This window comes from Amia ocellicauda, chromosome 4 (genome assembly GCF_036373705.1).
Source record: "Amia ocellicauda isolate fAmiCal2 chromosome 4, fAmiCal2.hap1, whole genome shotgun sequence".
Lineage (NCBI taxonomy): Eukaryota > Metazoa > Chordata > Actinopteri > Amiiformes > Amiidae > Amia > Amia ocellicauda.
In genome coordinates, this window is record NC_089853.1 from 46,009,477 (window position 1) to 46,031,046 (window position 21,570).

Sequence of the window (21,570 nt, forward strand, 5' to 3'; positions counted from 1 at the left end):
GCCTCTCCAGGTCTCCGTCTAACAACTAAACGACCAGGTGTTGGGCTGAAAGCTGAAAATTGGACTCATCAGAGAAGATGACCTTACTCCAGTCCTCTACAGTCCAGTCCTTATGTTTTTTTGCAAACCTCAGCCTGGCTCTTCTTTGCTTCTCATTGATGAAGGGCTTTTTTCAAGCTTTGCATGACTTCAGCCCTGCCCCTAGGAGCCTGTTTCGAACCGTCCTCGCCGTGCACTTCTCACCAGCTGCCGTTTGCCATTTTTTTTGTAGGTCACTTGATGTCATCCTACGGTTGTTAAGTGACATTCAAATAAGTTGGCGGTCATCCCGGTCAGTGGAGAGTCATTTTCGCCCTCTGCCGGTCTGTAGCTTTGTTGTCCCCAATGTCTGCTGCTTGACCTTGTTCTTATGAACCGTCGTCTTTTAAATTTTAAGGATGGAAGCAACCCGATGCTCACTTTATCCCTCTGCCAGTAAAGCCACAATTGAACCCTTCTTTTCCTCACTCAAAACTTTCCTTTTCAACTCTTTTGGCATGGTCAATAGTTATTTTTTGTTTCCAATTACTTTTGAGGTACTACTAACACTGTTTTGCCATCCAGCTGGTCCTATTGCAAGAGGATAGTGATGACCACAGCAGTGGTTTTTATACTTTTCCTTGTTAAATAAGATTCAGTTCAGGTGATCACCTAATCAGTACCTCGTTCAGTAGAATGAGGTGTGCCTGTGTTGGAATTCAACAGACACTGGAATGGAATGGCTGCCATACATGTAGAGATGCTGATTTAAGAAAAAATTGCAGTGGTCTCTTAATTTTTTCCAGAGCTGTATATGCATCTAAGAAACATTTTGGTATGCTTTCCTTTCTTTTTTTGGTTAATTAACAGGGTGTACAGCTCGAAAATGAAAGCAACACTGATATTGTGTTAATTACTTTAACAGGGTAGTAAATGGAGACTCTCCCATCTAAATAAACAGGGTCCTAAAGAGAGAAAACAGACAAAATCCCTTCAGTAATTAGTTCCACAATGCCTGTGATCTGATCACTGCTTTCATAAACAACAGTTAAGTTAAACCAGTGAAGTTAATCAGACTCCCAAACCTTTTTCCATCAAACATTTAAACTGCAGACATTAATTTCGAGGAAGGAAATCCCATGTGATCTGCAGGTAAATAGTGCTAATGATTTTGGAAAGGTCTGGCACAGTAAACTATGATGTAATCTAATATCCAATGTAATTGGAGGGGTCCTGGAAAATGAAGTCACCTAAATATATACATAAAAATATAAATAAAATAAAAATATGAATCCTTGAATTTCCATAGGAATATGAATTCCCAAATGCCTCCGATTAGTGGAATTGGTGCTCATTCTGCCTATTATTGAAGGACCAGGTCAACATATGTTAATTTATTTCAGAAAGAAGTGATGACCAGGATCCTTCTAAGCTCTATAGGTTTATATAGTGTTATATAGGGTTTATATAGTGTAAGGCAGACACTAAAAGATTTACAGCTTAACTGGACAATTAATGTCCAACCTTAAGAAGTCCTTAATTAGTCCTTGAGCTGTGTCTGGGCACTAACGCTTCTTTACGTTGCCTACCCACCTAATTTATGCACCTAACATTTCCGATGTTAAACACATAAATTAAAACCATTCAACAAATGTTCTGCATTCTGTGTGTCTTGGGATACTGAGTTAAAAGATTCTGCTCCATATAATGTTAGACGTGCACAGTAAATATCTTCTGCGCTAAAGACAACCCCAAACTTGTATGGACTTAAACTTTGAGGTACTCCTCTTGATCAATAACAATTAGGCCAAAATACGATGTTCAGTGCCTCAGTGACTCCGAACAGGTGAAATATGGTGAGATGGGGGGAGGGGGGGGGTTCGTCGGAGTACCAGACCGCATTTTTGGATACGCGTACCACAGTTTGAAAACCGATGTGGACGGTCACTACTACTGAGTTTAGACAATACTATTCATGCTATTTCAACTCGTTCATGTTGTCTGGCAAACCTGTCCGCTACAAACCCAATGCTCACACACTCAGAGAAAGTAAGAGAGAGAGAGACACAGAGACAGACACAGAGTGAGAGAGAGAGCTACAGTAGTTAACAGAGCACAACAGGTGGCCGCTGAGGCCACACAAAACGCGACAAGTCAGCACAGTTTCCAAATCGACCCTATTATTTAAAATACATTGAAACTCACCACTTACATTTGCAAAGGAGCACAATCCACCGGTTGTTGTGGTTGGATCGATCCATAATAATGTTAGTAATTTTACAATTTCCCAAATTACTTAGCTAGCTAGCTAATTTGGCTCAGACTACACTGAGTGCAATTTCAGGCAGCAATGACACAGTGATGCAAATGGAACTGGCTGGCGCTTATTCTGCTCAATGATATTCTTGGTTGTTCCATGGTGGGGCTAAGGTGGGGCTAACATGATTCTTGGTGGGGCTGTAGCCAAACCAAGCCATACCCTGCCGCCGCCCCTGTCGAACCAGATGAGGTTCTTGGGGCTCCCTTGCAGAAGACTAGGGGTTAACGGAGTAATGGTACATTACAGACCAAACATCAGAGAAGAAGCCTGAGGATCATCAGTAGGTGTCTATTAATCCCCAAAACTGAGATAACTAAGGCCTGACTGTTTTCCTGTCTGCTTTTCCTCAATCGTCTGGCCAAACCATCACCAGATTTATAGGAACATGCCAGGCCTGTCTTTGGTGCTGTTGACCTGATGCTAATGGGATTAACCCAATGGGAGAAACAAAACCAAACGCAGCCCTGTCCACCCTTACATGTTAAACTACTAACAGAGTGCGTCAGAGGACAACGTTGAGTTCCACAGGGGTCATCCTCTTAGTTTCAGCTACCAGACAGACATGACTGAAGTGTGCATAATTCACAACAGCTACTGAGTCACATCCTTAAGATCAAAGCCATGCCGATATGACCTGATCAAAGAGGAGCTGTGGCATCCATTCAGTTCGACACACACCCATGCAGACAAACATAAACATCAATGTACTACCAACACAGCTCTTTGTAGCTTGTGGTTTTAGGTGTAAAGTTTAACAATTGTGCACTTTCTGACTATTCTTTCTATAATATGGCCGTAGTGTGGAGTAGTGGTTAAGCCTCTGGACTCTGGAGGGTCATGGGTTCAAGCCCAGATGGGGGACACTGCTGTTGTACCCTTGAGCAAGTTACTTTACCTGGATTGCTCCAGTACAAACCCAGCTGTATAAATGGATAGTTGCATGTAAAAAGAATGTGATATATTGTCATATCAATATATGTCAAGCAATATATGATATTAATAATAACGTTTGCCCTCTAATACATCTCCCTAGCACAAGGGTTCTCAAACTGGGGTCCTTAGAGACTGCCCAGGGGTTCCACAAAATAATAAAAAAATAAAAATAAAATAAAAAAATCTTAGTGCATGTATGCAATGCCTAACGGGACAGACGCATACAATCACAATGACTTAAAGTGGTGCATGTACGGAAACATAGTACAGTAAGAGTTACTAATATTTAGGACCGTAAGTACCCAGTCACCGCTTGGGAGACAGAATGGGTGCATTGGTTATCTCACGGCAGAGTTTTTGAACTTCTCAAAGAGCTGCTGGGATTTCTTTCTGTGCATAATCCTACACTTGGCACAAACTTTTCTGACACGCTGTGGACCACGAAGCTTGCATACCTCACAGACATGTTTAGCTTGTTGAATGCCCTGAACCAGTCCACAAAAGGGGCCAATGCAACCATACTTGAAGATTGCATAATTTATTAAGAAACTAGACAGTTGGAAAACAAGCGTGATCAATGGAATCTCCGATTGGCAGAGTACTTTGGCGTTTACTTTAAATTTTAAACATGGAGGAATAGGAATACAGGTTTGAGATCCATTTTTAACTTTTGCCAAGTCAACCTGTCGCTTGAGTGGAAAGGCAGAACAAGAGCTGGTTGAACTGTCCTGTGACTGCACACTGAAAATTAAGTTTCAGGAACAAGCCAGTTTTGGCCAGCTGTTGTAGAGGAGTACCCAGTCTTGGTAAAAGAAGCCATGAAAGTGCTGCTAACTTTCCCAACAAAATATATGTGAAGCATCAACCAAAAAGTTTGAGAACCCCTGCCCTAGAACACTGAGATTCTGTAGACATTACAGACCGAGATTCAGTCCTATTTCGGTATGATCTGCTGAAATGTGAACATCGGGAAGAAACTGTCCAGGACATTTACGTATCTCCTACAGAGGAGCCTCTTACTGCTGAGGAATGCCACATGAAGGATTGTTGCAATATAAGTATACACATCCAAGTAATTGTGCCAAAAAAATAGGCAGTTTCTAGACTATTGAGAATAAAATAATTTAGAAATACTAGATTTTCAAGACCGAGAGATAAATACATTTTATCATTTCACTCCACAACTTATTGTCCCCTTTCATGCCTTTTCACATGAGCAAACATCAAAGTGCAGCATAAGCCAGATGGAGCATCACGTTATAGGTCTTCAAATCTGTCTGAAGATTAGTGTTTCACAGAAAATCGCAACCTGCTGTGGAGTATTGCTGTCCTGTTTCTGTTCTTTTGAAGATGGGTGACCTCCGCTCTTCTCTTGCAAAGACGCTAAATGTATCTGTCATGATGGCTTCCTTTCCTCTAAGAGAGACCCCACGGAACGACCAGAAAAAATTTTCCTTGACCTTTACATTTTCTTGGAAACAAAACAGTCCTTTCCCTTCTTGACACACAAAGCAACACCAGACTTCTATAGTGTTGAGATCTTTGTTGCTGTTGGCTTAGGGATCAAACATGACCAGCTCTGCAATTTTATAAGTCTATTTCCCACGTTAGTGAGTGCGTTATACAACAGAGTGGCAAAGCTCCCACAATTCCAATGGAACATGTCAATAAACAATTGATCCCAATATGCTGAAGGAGTGAATACTATATATTTTATCAAAGTTTTCAAGAAGTTGCTGATCACCCAGTAGCAAACCAGTCAAACAGAGGAAGAGATAAAGTGGTGGTGTTGAAAGAAACTGACATATAATTTTTTATGGCGATTTTAATTTGTTGTAACAGCTAGTGTTGATATCTTGAATTACTATTTAATTTTCTTACCTAGTAGTGATAACAGTGGGTAACAATGACTCTTTAAACTGCTGGCAAGTCCAACAAATACTAAAGCTTTCATTTGAATTTATTTAAGTATAGCTTAGAAAATGAAAACAATCTTTCCTGATGTTATTTATTGCTATACATAATCCAACCGTGACATTTTCTTTTTACCCCTTGTGTGTTTGTACAAGGAGACCACAATAATCTATCAATGTTAATAGAAGTGTTTTGCGGTTCATACTTTCAGACACATGGGTGATTTATTAAAATAGTTAACGGATTAAGACAAAGCAATAAATCCCACAACATTGGCTGATAAGTCAACACAATATAGTTTTAAGTCCATGAAATCAGTTCGGTATCTGTCATGAGAGCAGAAAACCACTTGGATTGTTTTTGCAAGCTAGGAATTCCACAACTTTCACCCACACTGACTCTGCTTTTCCACTCCTACTGTTTAGTTTCCTGGGCGCTAGGGGGATTGAATTTAACAAAAATATGGTGTATTTGTGTTTATTTTGTTACATAAAGAGTGCATGCCTTTGATATGCATAGGTGACTGACAGCTGGTGACATTAAACAATATTAAATTCTTACATAATGATTGAGATTTTTAACCCAAGACAAATACTACTACTGCATTGTTCAGCACTTTAAATGTCTAGCTTTCTATTTTGCCATTCACAAACTCCAATTTGGCTGCCAGAAGATTTCACAAATAGGACAAATGTACCACAAACACCAATGAAAATGACAGTCATGAAGACAGTGGCTTTGCAGAGAAGTCTGACTGGACAGACAGTGGGTCCATGGATTACTGTGAAAGACAGTGAAGGATAGCATGGAAAGGTAGGTGACACTAAAACTTAATTTTCCCTGTCAGAGAGGAGGACTATGTCATATTGTCAGGCTGTTTGTTTGGCTTTCATTGTTGCTTTATTTGCTTCTCTATTGCACAGAATTGAATACCTATGTTTGACCCAGGGTCTGAATTCCTGAGAGGCATCATATCCTCGAACTTAATTAAGGTTCAGGAAGGAAAACACTCCACCATCAGAAACAAGTCTGTTCAACTGTCAGGATGTAAATTAAATTAATCTGCACACAGGCGGCCAGCAGGTCGGCTGTGATGACCTCAAGTAGCGTCTCTCCAGTCTTTCTCCATGACTGCCACTTTGAACTGAGCTGTAAATTAAATTAGACATATCATGCATTCCACACAAGAAAATAGTGTCCAATGGAATTATAATTCAAACTTTGGACAATATGGAACTTTAAGATTGTTTATATATATAATTTTAGAAGATATTGTGCATTTACTATTAAACGATATACATTATTAAGGATATGGGGTTCTTATAGGAACATAGACACACCCCTAAGAAACATGCCATTCTTGGCAGCTGCCCACAGATGACATAATCAGAGAGAAATACAAACAAATAATAATAAAAACAACTGATGGCAACTGACAGATGTTTATTCTAAAGCACATGGTACATCCTGACAGCTTTAGAGGCCTTCTGTTGTTTCTTTTGGTGAGAGGCATAAGAAAACAACTATGATCTCCCAAGGTCCCATTCCCAAATTATAATTTATAAAATAAGTAGTGAGCATTGTCACAAGCCAGGAGAAGAAGACCAAGTGAGACTCATGGCATGGCAAATTATGTAACTGACACCACAGTTCTGCCTCTATAGCTCCACAAAATAGCTCGAACTCACATGGTGCACTTTAACCACAACTAATGACCAAGAGTCACCTGCTGTCTCACTCTTGAGACAGTGAAGGCTTGATTTTAAGGACTGTTTCACACACACGCACACACACACACCTTCATGTGTTACTTCACTATTAATTCCTACCACTTGGAAAGGACTGGAATTCATAAAAAAATAAAAACATCATTGGAAATTGTCCATTCCCTGGGGAGGTCCTAAATGAAGTAAATCCTCAGATCATTATAAATACTTTGCCACCCAAGGTCACATCATTCTGAATTTAACACATTGTAGTCTTTTTTCTATATATATATATATTTATATTACAACAGAAATACGTGCAGCTGTCTTAAATTACTGCCGGTACACTTGAACTTGACTAAAGAAAACAATGACCTACTACTACTACAACAAATAACTATTATAATAAAGTACATTAACAACTAAGCTTTCATTTCCCTCATTCCCAGGCTGTAGTGGCTGCTTTGTAGATTCAAGGCTGAGTATGCATTTGACATGGTTTCCTCAGTGAAGCAGTTGACCAGATGGAGACAGAGACTCCATTATGAAGGATCTGGTAACTGCAGAATGCCTCTTTAACTGTGGGACCCACTATGAATTCTTCACCCCTGCAAACATTTCTCAAATACCTGCATACAGGCAACTTTATTGTTTAAAACTACAGAATACATCAACTACAGAGCACATCAATTGCTACTGAAATAGAGGTCTGGGCCAACATCTGTAACAAAAGCCAACACAGTGTGTTCAGTGAGGCTTGGACAGTGTACACTGGGTTACAGTATACTAGTGTATGAGGAACAAGATACCTACAACTTTAATCCAATACAGCTCGGTGGAAATTAAAGCACAAGGCTTTCGTTGACTTCTTCCCCCAGTCCTCTTTTTGCAAAGTCTCCAGATTTGCAGTCCTCAGCAGTCATTGAAAACATGCTAAGTTAAAATGTTTTATAATGGATTACATTTAAACATAAAATACAATTCAATGAGATATCTTCTGAAAAGCAAAAGCTAAAATGGCTCTTTAGGGGATGTCAGAATGTGCAATTTCTTCATAGGCTTTAAAACACAGTCTCTTACTGTAGCATGGAAGGGTTTTAAGGTGTTTTGAAACAGTTTACCAGAACTGTAGAAACACCGGGGTCTAAGTCTGCACCAGGACATCCAGTAGCTTTTGTGTGTTTTTACAAGTGTTTAAATCATTTTCCACTTCATAAATAATGTTTTATGAGCCTGCTTATTTTCCAGACATTTAAAAGGACTGGTAACATCCCTTTTTGACCTTGCTGAAAAGCCTTTATGAAACAGGTCTCTAAATGTCTCTCTCACTCTTGCACAGAGAACACACAGAATCAGATCTTCAGAATAATAGTTCAGGTGTAGTGTTTTGACTTATTTTGTTCAACATATTGATATAAGAGTGGTGTGGTGCTGAAATGTGCAATGCAAACAATTTATTGTGTTATTAAATAAGTAGCCTGCTAGTATCTCAAGCCATTTTAATTGCTGTCCATTGCAAAAAACATTTTGTTTTTATCATTCAAGGGAAAAACCTGCTCAACTGCACACAAGACAGTATTGGTTTAATCTCTTGACCATAACGTTGCCTTGAATGAATTAATAGAATGTATCGCTGTCTTATGTATAGTGAATATGTCTTATGTATATTTTCTTCTTGATAAGGTCCCAATCAATGGCACACTATAAAGGACGCATTCACCAAAACACTTGATTATAAACCCCAGTAAAGTAGTCATTTATATTATTATTTCCCCTTAAGGTAACATAAATCCTAGACTAGAATCTAGCATGAAAAGCGATGCGCACATGTTGGTGCTGAACAAAAAGTTAATTTAACTTAGCAGTTTGACGGATGCAAGATTTTAATATGATCGTTGTCAGATAATGCAGGTATGCACTTCTCTCACAGCTCATTGCATACTTCTAAAGTGCAAGATAAATAGTTTCATTAAAAGTAAAATAAAATAAATTCCTATAAACACATACCTAATGTTTCTGAAAGGACAAGGAAAAATGTTTTAATTATCCCTCTGTGATTTGGGGCAGGTCTAATCTTGTCGACATGATCAGTACATCCCCATCCCCAGTATATACCTCAACACTTCGGCCTGCACACACTGACGCCACAGTTTATTTTTAATTATTATATGTGACCTTGGCAAAGTAACTGTTAAACTTTTCCCGACAGAGTCATTCATCTGTTCAAAGAAGGGAAGCATGTTCCATTTAACCCTTCAAGAAGGCATTGCACAGGGAAGATAGACATATCTCGTTTCTATAGAGACCCGTTTTATGAGTCTTAAAATTAAAGTCGCAGCGCAGGAACCTACTGACATCAGGAAACATGACTGAATATGAAAAAGTGGGGCTCTGGCCTTTGTCTGTAGATGGAGTTGCACATAGGAACCCCCAGACACATTAGCAAGTCGGTTGATGGAGATAAGGCTCACATTCCTAGTGCAACTGAAAGTCTGCATTTTGTTGCAGTGTAGCACCTGGTTGTAATAAATTGTTGCGTTTTTTTTTTTTTTTTTTTTTTTTTGGTTCTCCTTTCTGTGGAACATATGATTCCCTCATTATTACAGTTTTTGGAATAACTTATCTACCACTTGCTTTTAGGTATTCTCTTTATTAATTAAACATTGAATCATGGGTCTGTCTGTTTAATAAATAAATGATGAATTAGCACAAGGCCATACTTATGATTAAGTAATGGTAACTAAAGATGATTTGTTTGTTCTAGCATGGTTTGTATGTATGCTCCTAAAAGAAATGTAAACTGATGCATCGGTTATATTTGCCACTAATCTGATGACACAGCACTGTTCTCAGAAATAGGATCGAACATTAACACTGCCCATGACAGTAAAGAAAACCTCACACCTAGCCATTGAATTTAAAACTGTAGGGTGATGGTTGGTTTGCTTTTGTGTAATTCTCTCTGGGTTATAAAACAAGGGCAGGTTTTGCAAGTACCAGTGCGACCGATTGTCTGAGATGTAAACCAGTTATATAACAATAAAGTATATAAATTGGCAAAGAAACCAACCAAAGAAAATAACCTCCTATTTAGTATGTTTTTTAAAATATAAAATATATTTAAAAGTTAAGCAGATTGGTAACCAAAACCAAATTCTATATTGTCTTGATTCCACAAAGGGGAGATTTCTGTTAAATACTGGTGTAAACTAATCAGGGACAAGATCAAAGCTGTGACTTGATTATAACAATTATATGGCAATATCAGGAAGGTTATCAAAACATTATCTCAAAGGAAGATTGGTTATCAACCCATTAACAGAGCAGAGAGAAGCATTAGATCAAACAAACTCAAGTGACGTGAATGTTAGAGACAATAGCTGTTGTCACTGGACATACTCCCAAAGGTCTAATTCATTGCCATAATGACAAGATACAAAGATGTGTCAAGTAAGCCTTTAAATCTGAACCCAAGTTGAGAAATTGTTATTCTTGAATTTAACGTCAGTTTACACCCAGAATCACTTAAATATTCGAATAGGGGAGTTTTCAACAGCTGGAAATCACGTAAATCTCAATTCAATATAACGAGGAGAGTGTGGATTGTTTGAGGATCAAGAGGATTCATATTTGAGCATTTGGGCCCCAACATGTGATGTAGCAAGAGCAGCATTAATGAGGTGCATTTGAGCTCTAGGGTTGTGACTGCAGTGCATTAAAAGGACTTTGTGCCCTGGTGCAGTTTTATAATCATTAGCTTTTGCAATACCATCAACTCAGAAAAGCTTAATTGAGCTATTAATTAAATGTCGGTATTTGTCTAAAACAAATAAATATGCAGGACTTTTAAACATCAAAAGGATTATGTTTTAATATTATAAATTATTCAGAAAATGTTATTTCAGGAACATAATTATTTGCTACTGGGTATGGCAGGCCAATGGAACAGATATGACCAGGAACATTGTTATAATTACTAGAGAGAAGAAAATACTCCAACCACAAGATTTTAGATAGTTAGGATATTACTTTCATTTTACCATCATAGTGTTCATTTCTCACAAGAAAACTAGTGGAGCTTTTTTGGGTGCCTGTTTTGGGTCTGCGTAGTGTCCAATCAAATGCTACCCTATCCTCCACAAGTTCCAGTGTTGCTCAAGGCACAGAGCACCAGCTGGCCCAGAGGATGTGGAGTCAAGGCCGAGTCGTACCACACAGCCGTTTGAATGGAGCAAGGACAGCGAGGGGACCCTGTCAGAGCGGACCAGAGAAGCTGGGCGAGAGGAGCGCTGCCATAGAGTTGACACCAGTTTGACTCAGAGCTCTCCCCTCCAGAGACCCATTAAAAGACCGATGTGTGTTTAATCCACCTGGCAACAAGAGGCAACCCAGACACCAGCGCACGCGGTCCAGGAATAAAAACACATTAATTTTGTTCTAGGCCAAGCACATGGGAGTTACGATCCTATTATGTTGAAGTGCTCCACTCTTTTGTACGAACGGCACCTTGGCCAGGCTCCTTTGATTCGCACGAGGCATACATCTGAGTGCTTTTGTGCTCTCTTGGCTGTGTGAGCGTACTATTCAGCAAGCCACTTTACATAACTCTCCTCTAACCCCAAAGAACCATAATAAAAAAATATATATATTAAAAAAAAAAAAAAGTCAAACTTCGTCACTAGGGACTGGTTTATCGGACACACCTGACAGCTCAAGCCAGCTTCATCGATGCACAGGAGACAAATTACATTCCTGTTCATTTAGTGCGTTTCTTTTCCAGTAGTGTGTAATTTGCTGTGAGCCAGCTGGAAGTAAAATGAACATTTGTCTTCTGATCCAGCAGTCTTGCCAGCAGTTATTTAACTCAGTATTGAGTTTACAAATTACATTACAGGTATAATCATTTTTGCACATCAGGAATGGAATTAGGAAATGTAATTGTGAGATAAGATAAAGATAAAATGGGATAGAGAAACAACACTAAGAGGATCAATATATCAATGAGTTTGACGCTGCAGAGTGGTCAGGGAGGGATTGAGCTAACTATTACTAATACATATTACTGAAGGATGGTTTTAAAACAATAATAAGAAAAAAGCTTTTACGTTTTTTACTTCCTCACATGTTGCTACACACGTAGGGTTTTTCATTCCATAGTTAACATCGTGACAGCTTACTACAGGAGAAGGTTGAAGTCCACCTCACTCCTTTGTTAAGATGTCTTTTCTCATACTTGGTTTAAAGTGCAGGGTGGGGCGTGGCATCTCCTGCTCTGTGATCTTTGACCCCTTTCTAGAAGAGAGGGTAAAACAAAGTGCAGGTGATCTGGATTTTCCAATCCCTGTGACATGTGAGTTGTCATTGTTTTGTTACCAGTATATGAACACAGGCAATACAAATAAAAGCAAAGGATTCATTATTCTATGTTTCATCTGGAAGGAGGCACCACACATTCCAACATCACACACAGTATTTGTCATAACCAAAACAGAGCATTATTTATGTAATCAAGCGATAAAGCAAAAATAAGGAAGTCAAATATGAGATTATTTCAGGCGTGTTAGACATTTGCAGCAACATGTCTGGGAATATGTTCTTGGGAACTCTACTATATGCATAACTTCATAATGTGTGGGATCTGGATCTGCATCCCCCCAGCCCCCTCTCCCTCAACATTTTTTTTACCATAAAGATAGCTTTTGGAATTATTTAATTATTATCATTATTATTTTTTTTGCATTTTATCATGGTTTTGGTATTTAAAGAGAATATTTTCTGTGTGTCAGAGATTCATTTACCCAATCAATCAAGTCAACATATCAGCCACAGAATGCCTTACATGCCTGGTAATTGAATCCATACTTTTTTTTTTTTTAATTACAACTTCTCAGCCAGCTTTTTAATGTTGTAACAAAATATCTCAGTGTTATCTCTCTTTTGCATGAACCTTTTAAGCAAGCCATTTTACTCAAGATTCACAGTGTGCCAAGAATCATGCCAAAGTTGGTAATATTACTGAGATAATACAAGACAAATCACATGAACCTGTTCTAAATATTTTCAACAGGCGGTGGATGGGGAGATAATGTCACATATGGAAGTTGTTACATTAGGGTCTCAGTGAGAACATTACTCTTGCACTTAAAAATAATGACAACAGAAATTTCTTTAAAATTCCTCATATATAACATTAATAATATATACGTTTAAGTCTTGGAGACATTCAAGACGGAGATATGGTGAAAGCATATGTGTGAACAATTTGCTATCACACAGCGTTTCTCAGTTGTGGGCTACAAGTGACCTGTGTCGTCTGGTTTTCGTTCCAACTGAGCTCTTAATAACTAAAGCTTCTTGAACCATTTGCTTCAGATTAGACCTTTCTTTACTGGCTTTAGGTTTTAAGATGTTGGACAGGGTTTAGGAATTAGCACTACCTCTGTAGGTTTCTGAACTCTGTTCAAACAGGATTAATAGCAGGGCAAAGCATTGTTTGACTTATTGTTATTAAAATAAACAGTGTTACATATTGTTAAATAAAATTACCTCAAAGTTATGTTATTGTTTGTTGTTCAGTAATGTCTTCAAGATAGTTTAGTTGTGTGTGTGTTTCCATTTTGGCGATTCTGCCAAATGATTCATGCCCACTTTTGACACAGTTCGTGGAAATCTATTTAATTGGTCTTTATGGTTCTTCTCTTCTCTTCCAGATTGTCATTTAATAATTTTATTTTGCTTTGGTTTGTTTTCCCTCAGCATTTAGCACCTCACTGGATTTACCCTCTCAGATTACACACCCTTCTTATAGCCTTTTCTGTTTTCATTAATAATGAAACCTACTGCAATTATAACAAATATGTAATTGACTAAATAAACGCAGTTCGGTAATGGGTCAAGATGACAAGGGCAAGGATTTAACACTAATCTGAGGCCAACTTTCCCTGCAGACCAAAGAATGTGTGAATTGTTTGTTTCTTGTAAAATAAGTATATTCAGTCTCTTCTTCTGAGTATGGAATGCAAAATTAAATGGTTGGCAAAGAGGTTTCTCTGCGACCTCGGGTAATGGCTCCATGAGAGGATTCAAAGGAAGTGTGTGTTATTACAATGATTGTTACTCATCTACAGCACCTGTTGGTAATTGCCTCGCAGAGATATTTCAATCAGAGACTGTTCCTGTAAACATGCTTTCAAATTAAACATATTCAAGTAAAAAATTCTTAATCTTATGCGAAATGTGCAGCGTCTCAGCAATGGGAAAACAACTTTATGGATGCATCTAAAAAAAAAAGTAAGTTGAATGAATGCAAAACCTAAAGGTATGCATTTTATAACTGAACATGCATGCCAGACACCACAATAATATCATCACCAGCCTCATTCCACAACTACAACACCTACTCAACATTAAACAGAAACTCCTTCAAACATGTCAATTATCAGCAATATTAATGGCCACATGGCTTCCCTATAATTCATTATTAATATATGCATGTATCCAGGTGTTTTTACAAAATATTCCATTCCTTTTTCATTTTTCAATATGAAAATCAAATGCATCTGTTTGGAGATTGAGTGAGGTAGTTATGAGAGCCATGGCAAGTGCCAAGTTTTGTGCAGGCCCTTCCTCCCAGACAGTGAAAAGCAAAAGTTTTTGTTGCCATCTCTCTGTAGCAACGCACACGACCGAGAGGTTTTCAAAGGCAGTTGGAACCTAGAAGTCCTTTTTCTACAAAGGCACCAGGGCAGACACAAATGTGGAAGCTGATGTATATTAATTAATAAAGAAACAATTATTTAACTATTAGACCTTTAAAATACAAGACTATAAATTTATACTAGTCTTTCCTTTAATTAATAGGCCTAATTTTCCTTTCATATGTTTTTCCATATAAGAAGTGACTAAATTATACTTTAGTATACTCTTGTTATGATGTTCAGCACTCAACCGCTCTCTCTTTAGCATTTAGAAGAGCCAGTAACGATGGATGTTGTCCAGCAACAATCATGGTCAGTACAATATCAACCCAAAGCCAGCCCTGGAATAGTGTAAAAATGGTTGACATTAAAAAGAAATGAGCATTGTACAAAAGTTGTATCAGACTGGTTCCATTGCAAACGTTATTACAGAGGTATTTTAATTGATCTTGTCCAATGACAGAAGCCAGATTTACAACAGTGAAAGAAGCCAGACGTAGATGACAGCACTTCTGAAGCCTCCACGTGATACTGGATACAGTTTGCCATCACCTAATTGGTTTCCTTAAAATTAACAGTCAGGGGAATTCTGGTGTTGCTGTTTGCAGGGTCAAGGTTAACCTGAGCCAAAATAGGTACTTACCAATATAGGAACAGAAATTGGAATGGCCATTTTACAATTTTGCAACCTGTCTAGAAACTTAATGACCTCTCTCGTTTGATAGTTGCACTTAACATGGTATTAACTTGCATCAGGCAGCAAATCATTTATTTCCTACAGAATCACTAGACCCTTTTGGTATGAGTATCTTGTTTGCATATTAATCTTAATAAAAGTCTTATTGAAACAGCAGAAATAAACTGGCTAATTAATTATCGCGCTTCCAGAAGGCCATAGGCTTGCCAGTGAATTAGATAAGCCAGTGTCCACATACCTTCTGCAATAGAAATGAATATGATTTAGGTAGTTGTGCAAGCCATGGTTAAGTAGTTTCTCAGTCAACCATATATTTCAGATCATCACTTGTATAGGTTGACTGTGGTTAGTTTGATACAGTTCTGGTGGCACTGTGAAATCTAGCTGCAAAGGATTCAGTAAATGCAAGAGTGTTGGTCAACTAGACAATTCCTTACATTTGCTTCATAGCCCTCATGTGAATGGCAGATGGAGGTTGCTGCCATCCCTTACCTCTGAAAGCACTGCCATCTTCTTGGCCATCTCGATCTGGTAGAGCCGGACCCACTCCCAGGGGACAGACAGCAGGACGCACAGCAGCAGGAGATTAACAAGGATGCGCTGGCATGCAGCCAGGCAGATATCAGGCCCAGCTTTTAGCCATGCACCTCGGCCTCTGCTCCTGCCGTGCCCTCGTGTCCATGAGCGCCAGGCAACCAAGACCAGGAGGCCTGCCAAGAAGAGTAGGGAGGCCCACAGGAAAGCCTGGGAGTAGAGGCTCCAGGAGAAGACTGGGCTCCAGGGACTGGGCTCTGACACAGTCTCTTCTCTAAGCAGCCATTGCCACTTCAGCCAAGACCAAAGTCCCACAAAACTCTCTTCCATCTGCCCAGGGGGAGCCCCTTCTCAGCTGTGAAGACACTGCTTTGGAAAGAAAAGGAGAAGAAAAAAATGATTTTACGCTCATAAACACAAAGGTTCCATTTTGTTTTCCTTGCTTGTATCCATGTAAACAAACATTTCTCCCTCTAGGCCCTTGTTTGCAATTATGCCTTTTCATTCTCTTTAAATGTCTGGTATTCCATGTAATCCTGCTGCTATTGTATACTCCAAACATTAAGGACAATAAAAGCATGATGTTTAAAACATGCAGAAAAATTGCAAAGGAGAGCCAAACAAAACTAGAAAAAAAGAGTAGTAGATATTAATGAAGTGCTAAATTATTATTTCTAATTAATGTGTTTGTTTTCATCTTGTAGTTTACACCTCCAATCAAACAGTGGGGAACACCTGTAACAGTTTCAAAGCATGGGAATAGGCATCCTGAGCAGGTGGCTTAGGAAGTCCCATATCCATCTTCCCATAAGTCTTGCAGCTGTGCGTGTCAGCTATGGCCACAAACTAACAAAATAAAATTGCATTCATAAATAACCAGGCTTTACAAAAATCAGAACAATCACATTCCAGACATGTCCTTAAGACAAAGTGTAACCAGTCACACTGACGTGCAGATGACCACCGCCAGAGAGAGGGGAAAGAAAACACATGCCAGTTTATTGGATCTGAAAGCATTCTAATTCTTTCGTAAAACAAGCCGGGGCCTCGGAATGTTCTGTAGCATGCCTTGGCTCTACATTTACGGGATAGGTTTTATAGAGGGAAGGAGTTAAAGAACTAAACCAGTGCAGCCCAACAGGGATTCTTGAAGGGGTGACTGGGGAACCACCTGGGTAGTCTCAGCAAAAACCGGATGCAATTTTAAAGCCCCAGGGGCATGAAAACGGCCCTTGGTGTTTCTCCTGCAACTGTACATGGAAAACAAATCAAGGCAGGACAGACTGCTCCCTAGGTGGTCATAAAATATATATATATATATATATATATAAAAATTAAAGGCAGAATCCCAGCTTGTAATCACTAACCAAATAAAACTTTATAGGAAAATAAATGAATCACGATTTTAAAAAAAAGACCACACAAGGAAATCGTGTTCCTGGCTGCAATGTGATAGGCATAAATATCAGCCTGGCTTTAATTACAATGCAGGGACATTGATAGGCTTCACAATGACTGGGATTTTCTTCACAGGTACTAGTTCAGAAAGCATTTGCTGTATAATAGGACATACATTTTTCAGGGCACATTAAAGTCTATGGAAGTTTATTAGCGCCACAGATTATTTATTTATATCTATTTAATTATTGCGTTAATACTAAAGATGTTTTCTTTGAGATTCAGATCATTCAATAGGAGGGTCAAGAATACATTACATTTATATATTTTGTTAGTGGCAGGAGGTTATACTTGGTGCAGTATTATGATATGGACTTGGAAATAAACAATGAGAAAAAAAACTCAAGTTGCATTAGATGTTTTGAGTTAAATATGTTTCAAACATATTATTTATAATCCTCACTGTACATATGCCTACAATCCACTTACCAATAAAGTTTTAAAAGAACAATATCTCATATTAACACAATAATTACTTCAAAATAATTAAATATTATCTCATATTAACACAATAATATACTTTTTTTTTTGTGGCACTAATAAGCTTCCATACAAATCTAGTCACTTGATGTTTTTTCCTAGGACAGTGTTTGTGGTGGCATAAATAATACTATGTTGTGATACACCACACTATAGCTCACGTCAGAAAGCACAGACCAGAAAGAACGTTTTAAGATTCTCAGGATGTGATTTGTGCCATGTGCAATGTGTTTGCATTGTTTATGAAAGTAGTAAAGATGGATAAAGCGTCTTTCAAAGAAATCCAGTACTGTTCAGACTCATATTTTAGAAAGCCACTCGGGTCATAAAAACAACAAACAAAAATTAGCAAGCATCCAAAGACACTCACCCAATATTTGAAAAGGCCATGCCGAAAATATACATTTTAAGCATTGACTTAAAAACATCAATAGAAGGAGCCCATCATAGTTCAATGGGAAGAGTATTCCAAAAATGTGGCCAAAGTAGAACATCCCCTAGTTGTGGATCAGCTAATAATTTTTGATCTGTATATCTCTTGCTATGCTCCAAAGCATTAGTACATTCCTGAGGACTCGGAAAAACCTGGAGATGAGATTGATCTGCTGACCTGGCAGGGAGAAATCCCGGTTGTTCAGTCATTAATACAAACCATCCTTACTGAAGAGTCCATACTACAGCAGTAAATTTAAGGCCAGAGAGTCTTGCCATCAGTTGATTCAAACTTAACAGCCTTGATTTATGGGTGGGGAACTAGTTGAATTAGATCATGAGACTTGCTTGAAAAATTACATACAAAATACAAATGTGAAACAAAATTCCACCTCATTTTATGTAGTGTATTGTTAAAACAGCTGTACCTTGAGTGTGTGCAGGAGGAAAAATTAAATCATATTGGTGGTAGTAATTTTAAACAGCACAGATTTTAGATTGTTATATAGAGGTAATATATAGAGAGAGAGTCAAGGAATGATTCTGAAACATTTTAGTGCATTGTAGGAAACAGACATCATAGTAACACAGAAACAAAATGATCAAGCATCATGGACAGTCTTAAGGGTTGACCTTTGAAATTACTCCTTGCTATTAGGGCTGGGTGATATGGCCAAAATACAGTATTTTTCACATTTCTTATGGTATGACGGTATTTTTTAATGGCCATTTTATACTGTTCGTAAAGCAAAAATAATAGGACAGAACTGACATTGAATTAATTTCCCTGTTCTGTGTCAGTTGTCTTGAAACCAAATCATGTCCACACTATCAAGGACGCACCTTTATTTGGGACAGATTCAATGGGGTCACTTTGCTGTGAAGTTTCACCCACTCTCCTCTCCTCAATCTCGTGTTCATTCATTGTGCATTGATCACGTTTGTTTGTTTATGTCAACACGCAATACACATGGAGTTTATTTTCGATATTTGGCTGAGACACATTCATTCCAGAACCAGGACGCCTTCATGAAGCGCGGTTCTGCGCAGACTCATAGACGCGCGTTGTTGGAGTGTTTCTGCGTGACGCCACTAAGACCCGCCCACAGAAATCTGCGCAGAATCGCGCAGCGCAGCGCTGAGAAGCTGCTGCGGGAGGCGAGCTGCGGCTGTGAGACGAGATTGTGCGCCAATCAAGAGGGACGTGTGAATCGGAATGAAAACTACTGCTGCCCCCTTGTCAACTTTCATTACACTATGAAGCTGTGAACAGCATTGTCAAAACCGTAGATATAGAATTCTGCATCGACACTTTAGCATTGTCAATGCTGTATTAAATAATTACATCAATTATTTTTAAAAATATAATGTAAATCCGTTCGCGTTCTGGTAGCGCAGATTTGCGCAAATTTGCGTTACACGAACACTGTTCGCGCCTCATGTCAGACCGCAGTCTCAAGCAGCCGCGCAGCAAGGTTTGTGATACGTGAACGCGATCAAGGGTATCTGAATGCTATGACTAAATGACACGGTAATTATTAAATTATTAATTTTAGCATAGAAAACTTTAAAATACCGATATGAAGTTATAGTTAAAGTCCAAAAAGGTACGTAAATGAATACCGGTATATAGTTTGTTACGGTATACCGCCCAGCCCTACTTGCTATTATCTTTTGTATGGTATTTAGTGGCAAGCCGCAAATGAGTCAATGCAAGTTTTAGAAGAGCGCACACACACACACACACACAAAGACAGAGACTGGTCCACTAAGGAATCCCTGCAAGAACGCTTGGCAACAACTGGAGTCATTAGAAGCTAATCAGTTACAATGTATAGGGTACTGAAGAAAGAGAAAAAGAAGCAGTGAACATTCTCACCCACCTCCCTCCCTTATAGGGTTTGCAAAGGACTCTGTAAAACAGGCTTTAACAATTGATAGCTTACAGCTGTTGTGTAGTAATATCGAAGCCCTCTTGCTGCTATAGGATCCCTGCTCTAGGATGCAGTGCCTCATAAAACGAGACGAGCAAACAAATATGCACCAGTGTGGAACTACACAAAAGGAGACAAGAAAATTGCAAACACAATTCTATCCCATTGAAAGAATAACTCGTGTCGCATCCCCTCTCCCACTAGACTGCTGGTATTTCTGACTAAATAAATAATCGTTTCCAATACAAACACCCTTCCTCGGTTTTGTTTGTTGCTGTAGTTTAATACCTTTGCCATTCATCATCTCAAGGCCTTTACCCCCCTCTATAGTGAAGGCATGTAGACAGGGCATGTGATTCATGTGGCAAAGCAGTAAAGACAGCTTGTGTTCCGCTCACCACAACGCATTTAACACTACTTAATTATTAAATCGGTATTGTTACAACAAAGCCCTAAACCATTGATGGATTTAGGATTACTCCATTAAAATAACCATCCGGAACTAGTTTTGTGTATTTACTGTCAACATCTCCTCTTTCAAGTAACACACAACTGTAGGTGAATTGCTGAACTGCATCAATATGCTTGATCCACAGCCAAAACCAATATGAAAAGCAGGTACATACACTCACCGCAACTTAATAACTGACAACTCTCAGTTGCTCATGGCCTCATCTAAATTGGGAACAATATGTTATTACTCTACCAATTGGAGCAATGGGAATTAAGCAATTTATTAGTAATAGTGTTGATTTGGTATCTTTAAATAGGCTTAACCAGGTAAGAGGGACACCATTTAGAAAATGTATAATTCTGAGTAATGGAATGCGACTCCCCATTAGTTTTCCAACAAGGCTCCTGTGATCTCCTGTGACCACCCCCCAAACAATGTGCAAAGCTTATGTCAAGTACTAATCAAGTGCTAAAAGATGGATTTACAAATTAGTATCCATTTAATCCAGTGACAATGCAGTCTTAGGAGATGGTTTAAAAAAATGCGGTTTTGCAACCCATGTCAAAGCAAGTGATTACTGTCAAGTCACATATTAATTCTCCAAGTCGAGGTTTCATCCCATTTTCAAATGAACAACAGCTTGTTTTGTTTGCCCTTTTTACTGAACTGAGACGCATTCCAAACAAATACCAGTTTAGATCTCAGCTTGCCTGTGCAGGTTCTTTAATTGCTTGTTGCTGTTTTATAGCAATAATCCCGTTTACGAAACATTTTTTTTCACGAGTAACCAATTAAAAGATGTCTGCTAGCCAGCTGTCTGACTTTCCAACAGTAACATCTTATTAAGTTGAAAAGAGCCAGGATATATGATAACATAACCTCTGGTGTAGTTGCATTTATAAACATTTGTCCACCTTGATGCCATTGCCTCCAACAAAAGCACTATTCTGCTAGGAGCCGCTGAGGTTGTCTTATAATGGGGTTACATTAATT

General features: G+C 38.6%; 1 protein-coding gene across 4 annotated transcripts in view; it reads right to left on the bottom strand.

The window, feature by feature from the left end:
* LOC136748632 (chloride channel CLIC-like protein 1) overlaps positions 1 to 21,570 on the bottom strand; it is a 60,144-nt gene that overhangs the window by 31,626 nt on the left and 6,948 nt on the right. For 3 of the 4 annotated variants that reach the window (XM_066702551.1, XM_066702547.1, XM_066702549.1), the window contains exon 2: positions 15,778 to 16,188. In XM_066702551.1, the coding sequence (XP_066558648.1) occupies positions 15,778 to 16,149 (372 nt within the window). In that variant the 5' untranslated portion in view covers positions 16,150 to 16,188. The remainder of the gene's footprint in view (positions 1 to 15,777; positions 16,189 to 21,570) is intronic. The other variant, XM_066702548.1, reaches the window with a different exon arrangement.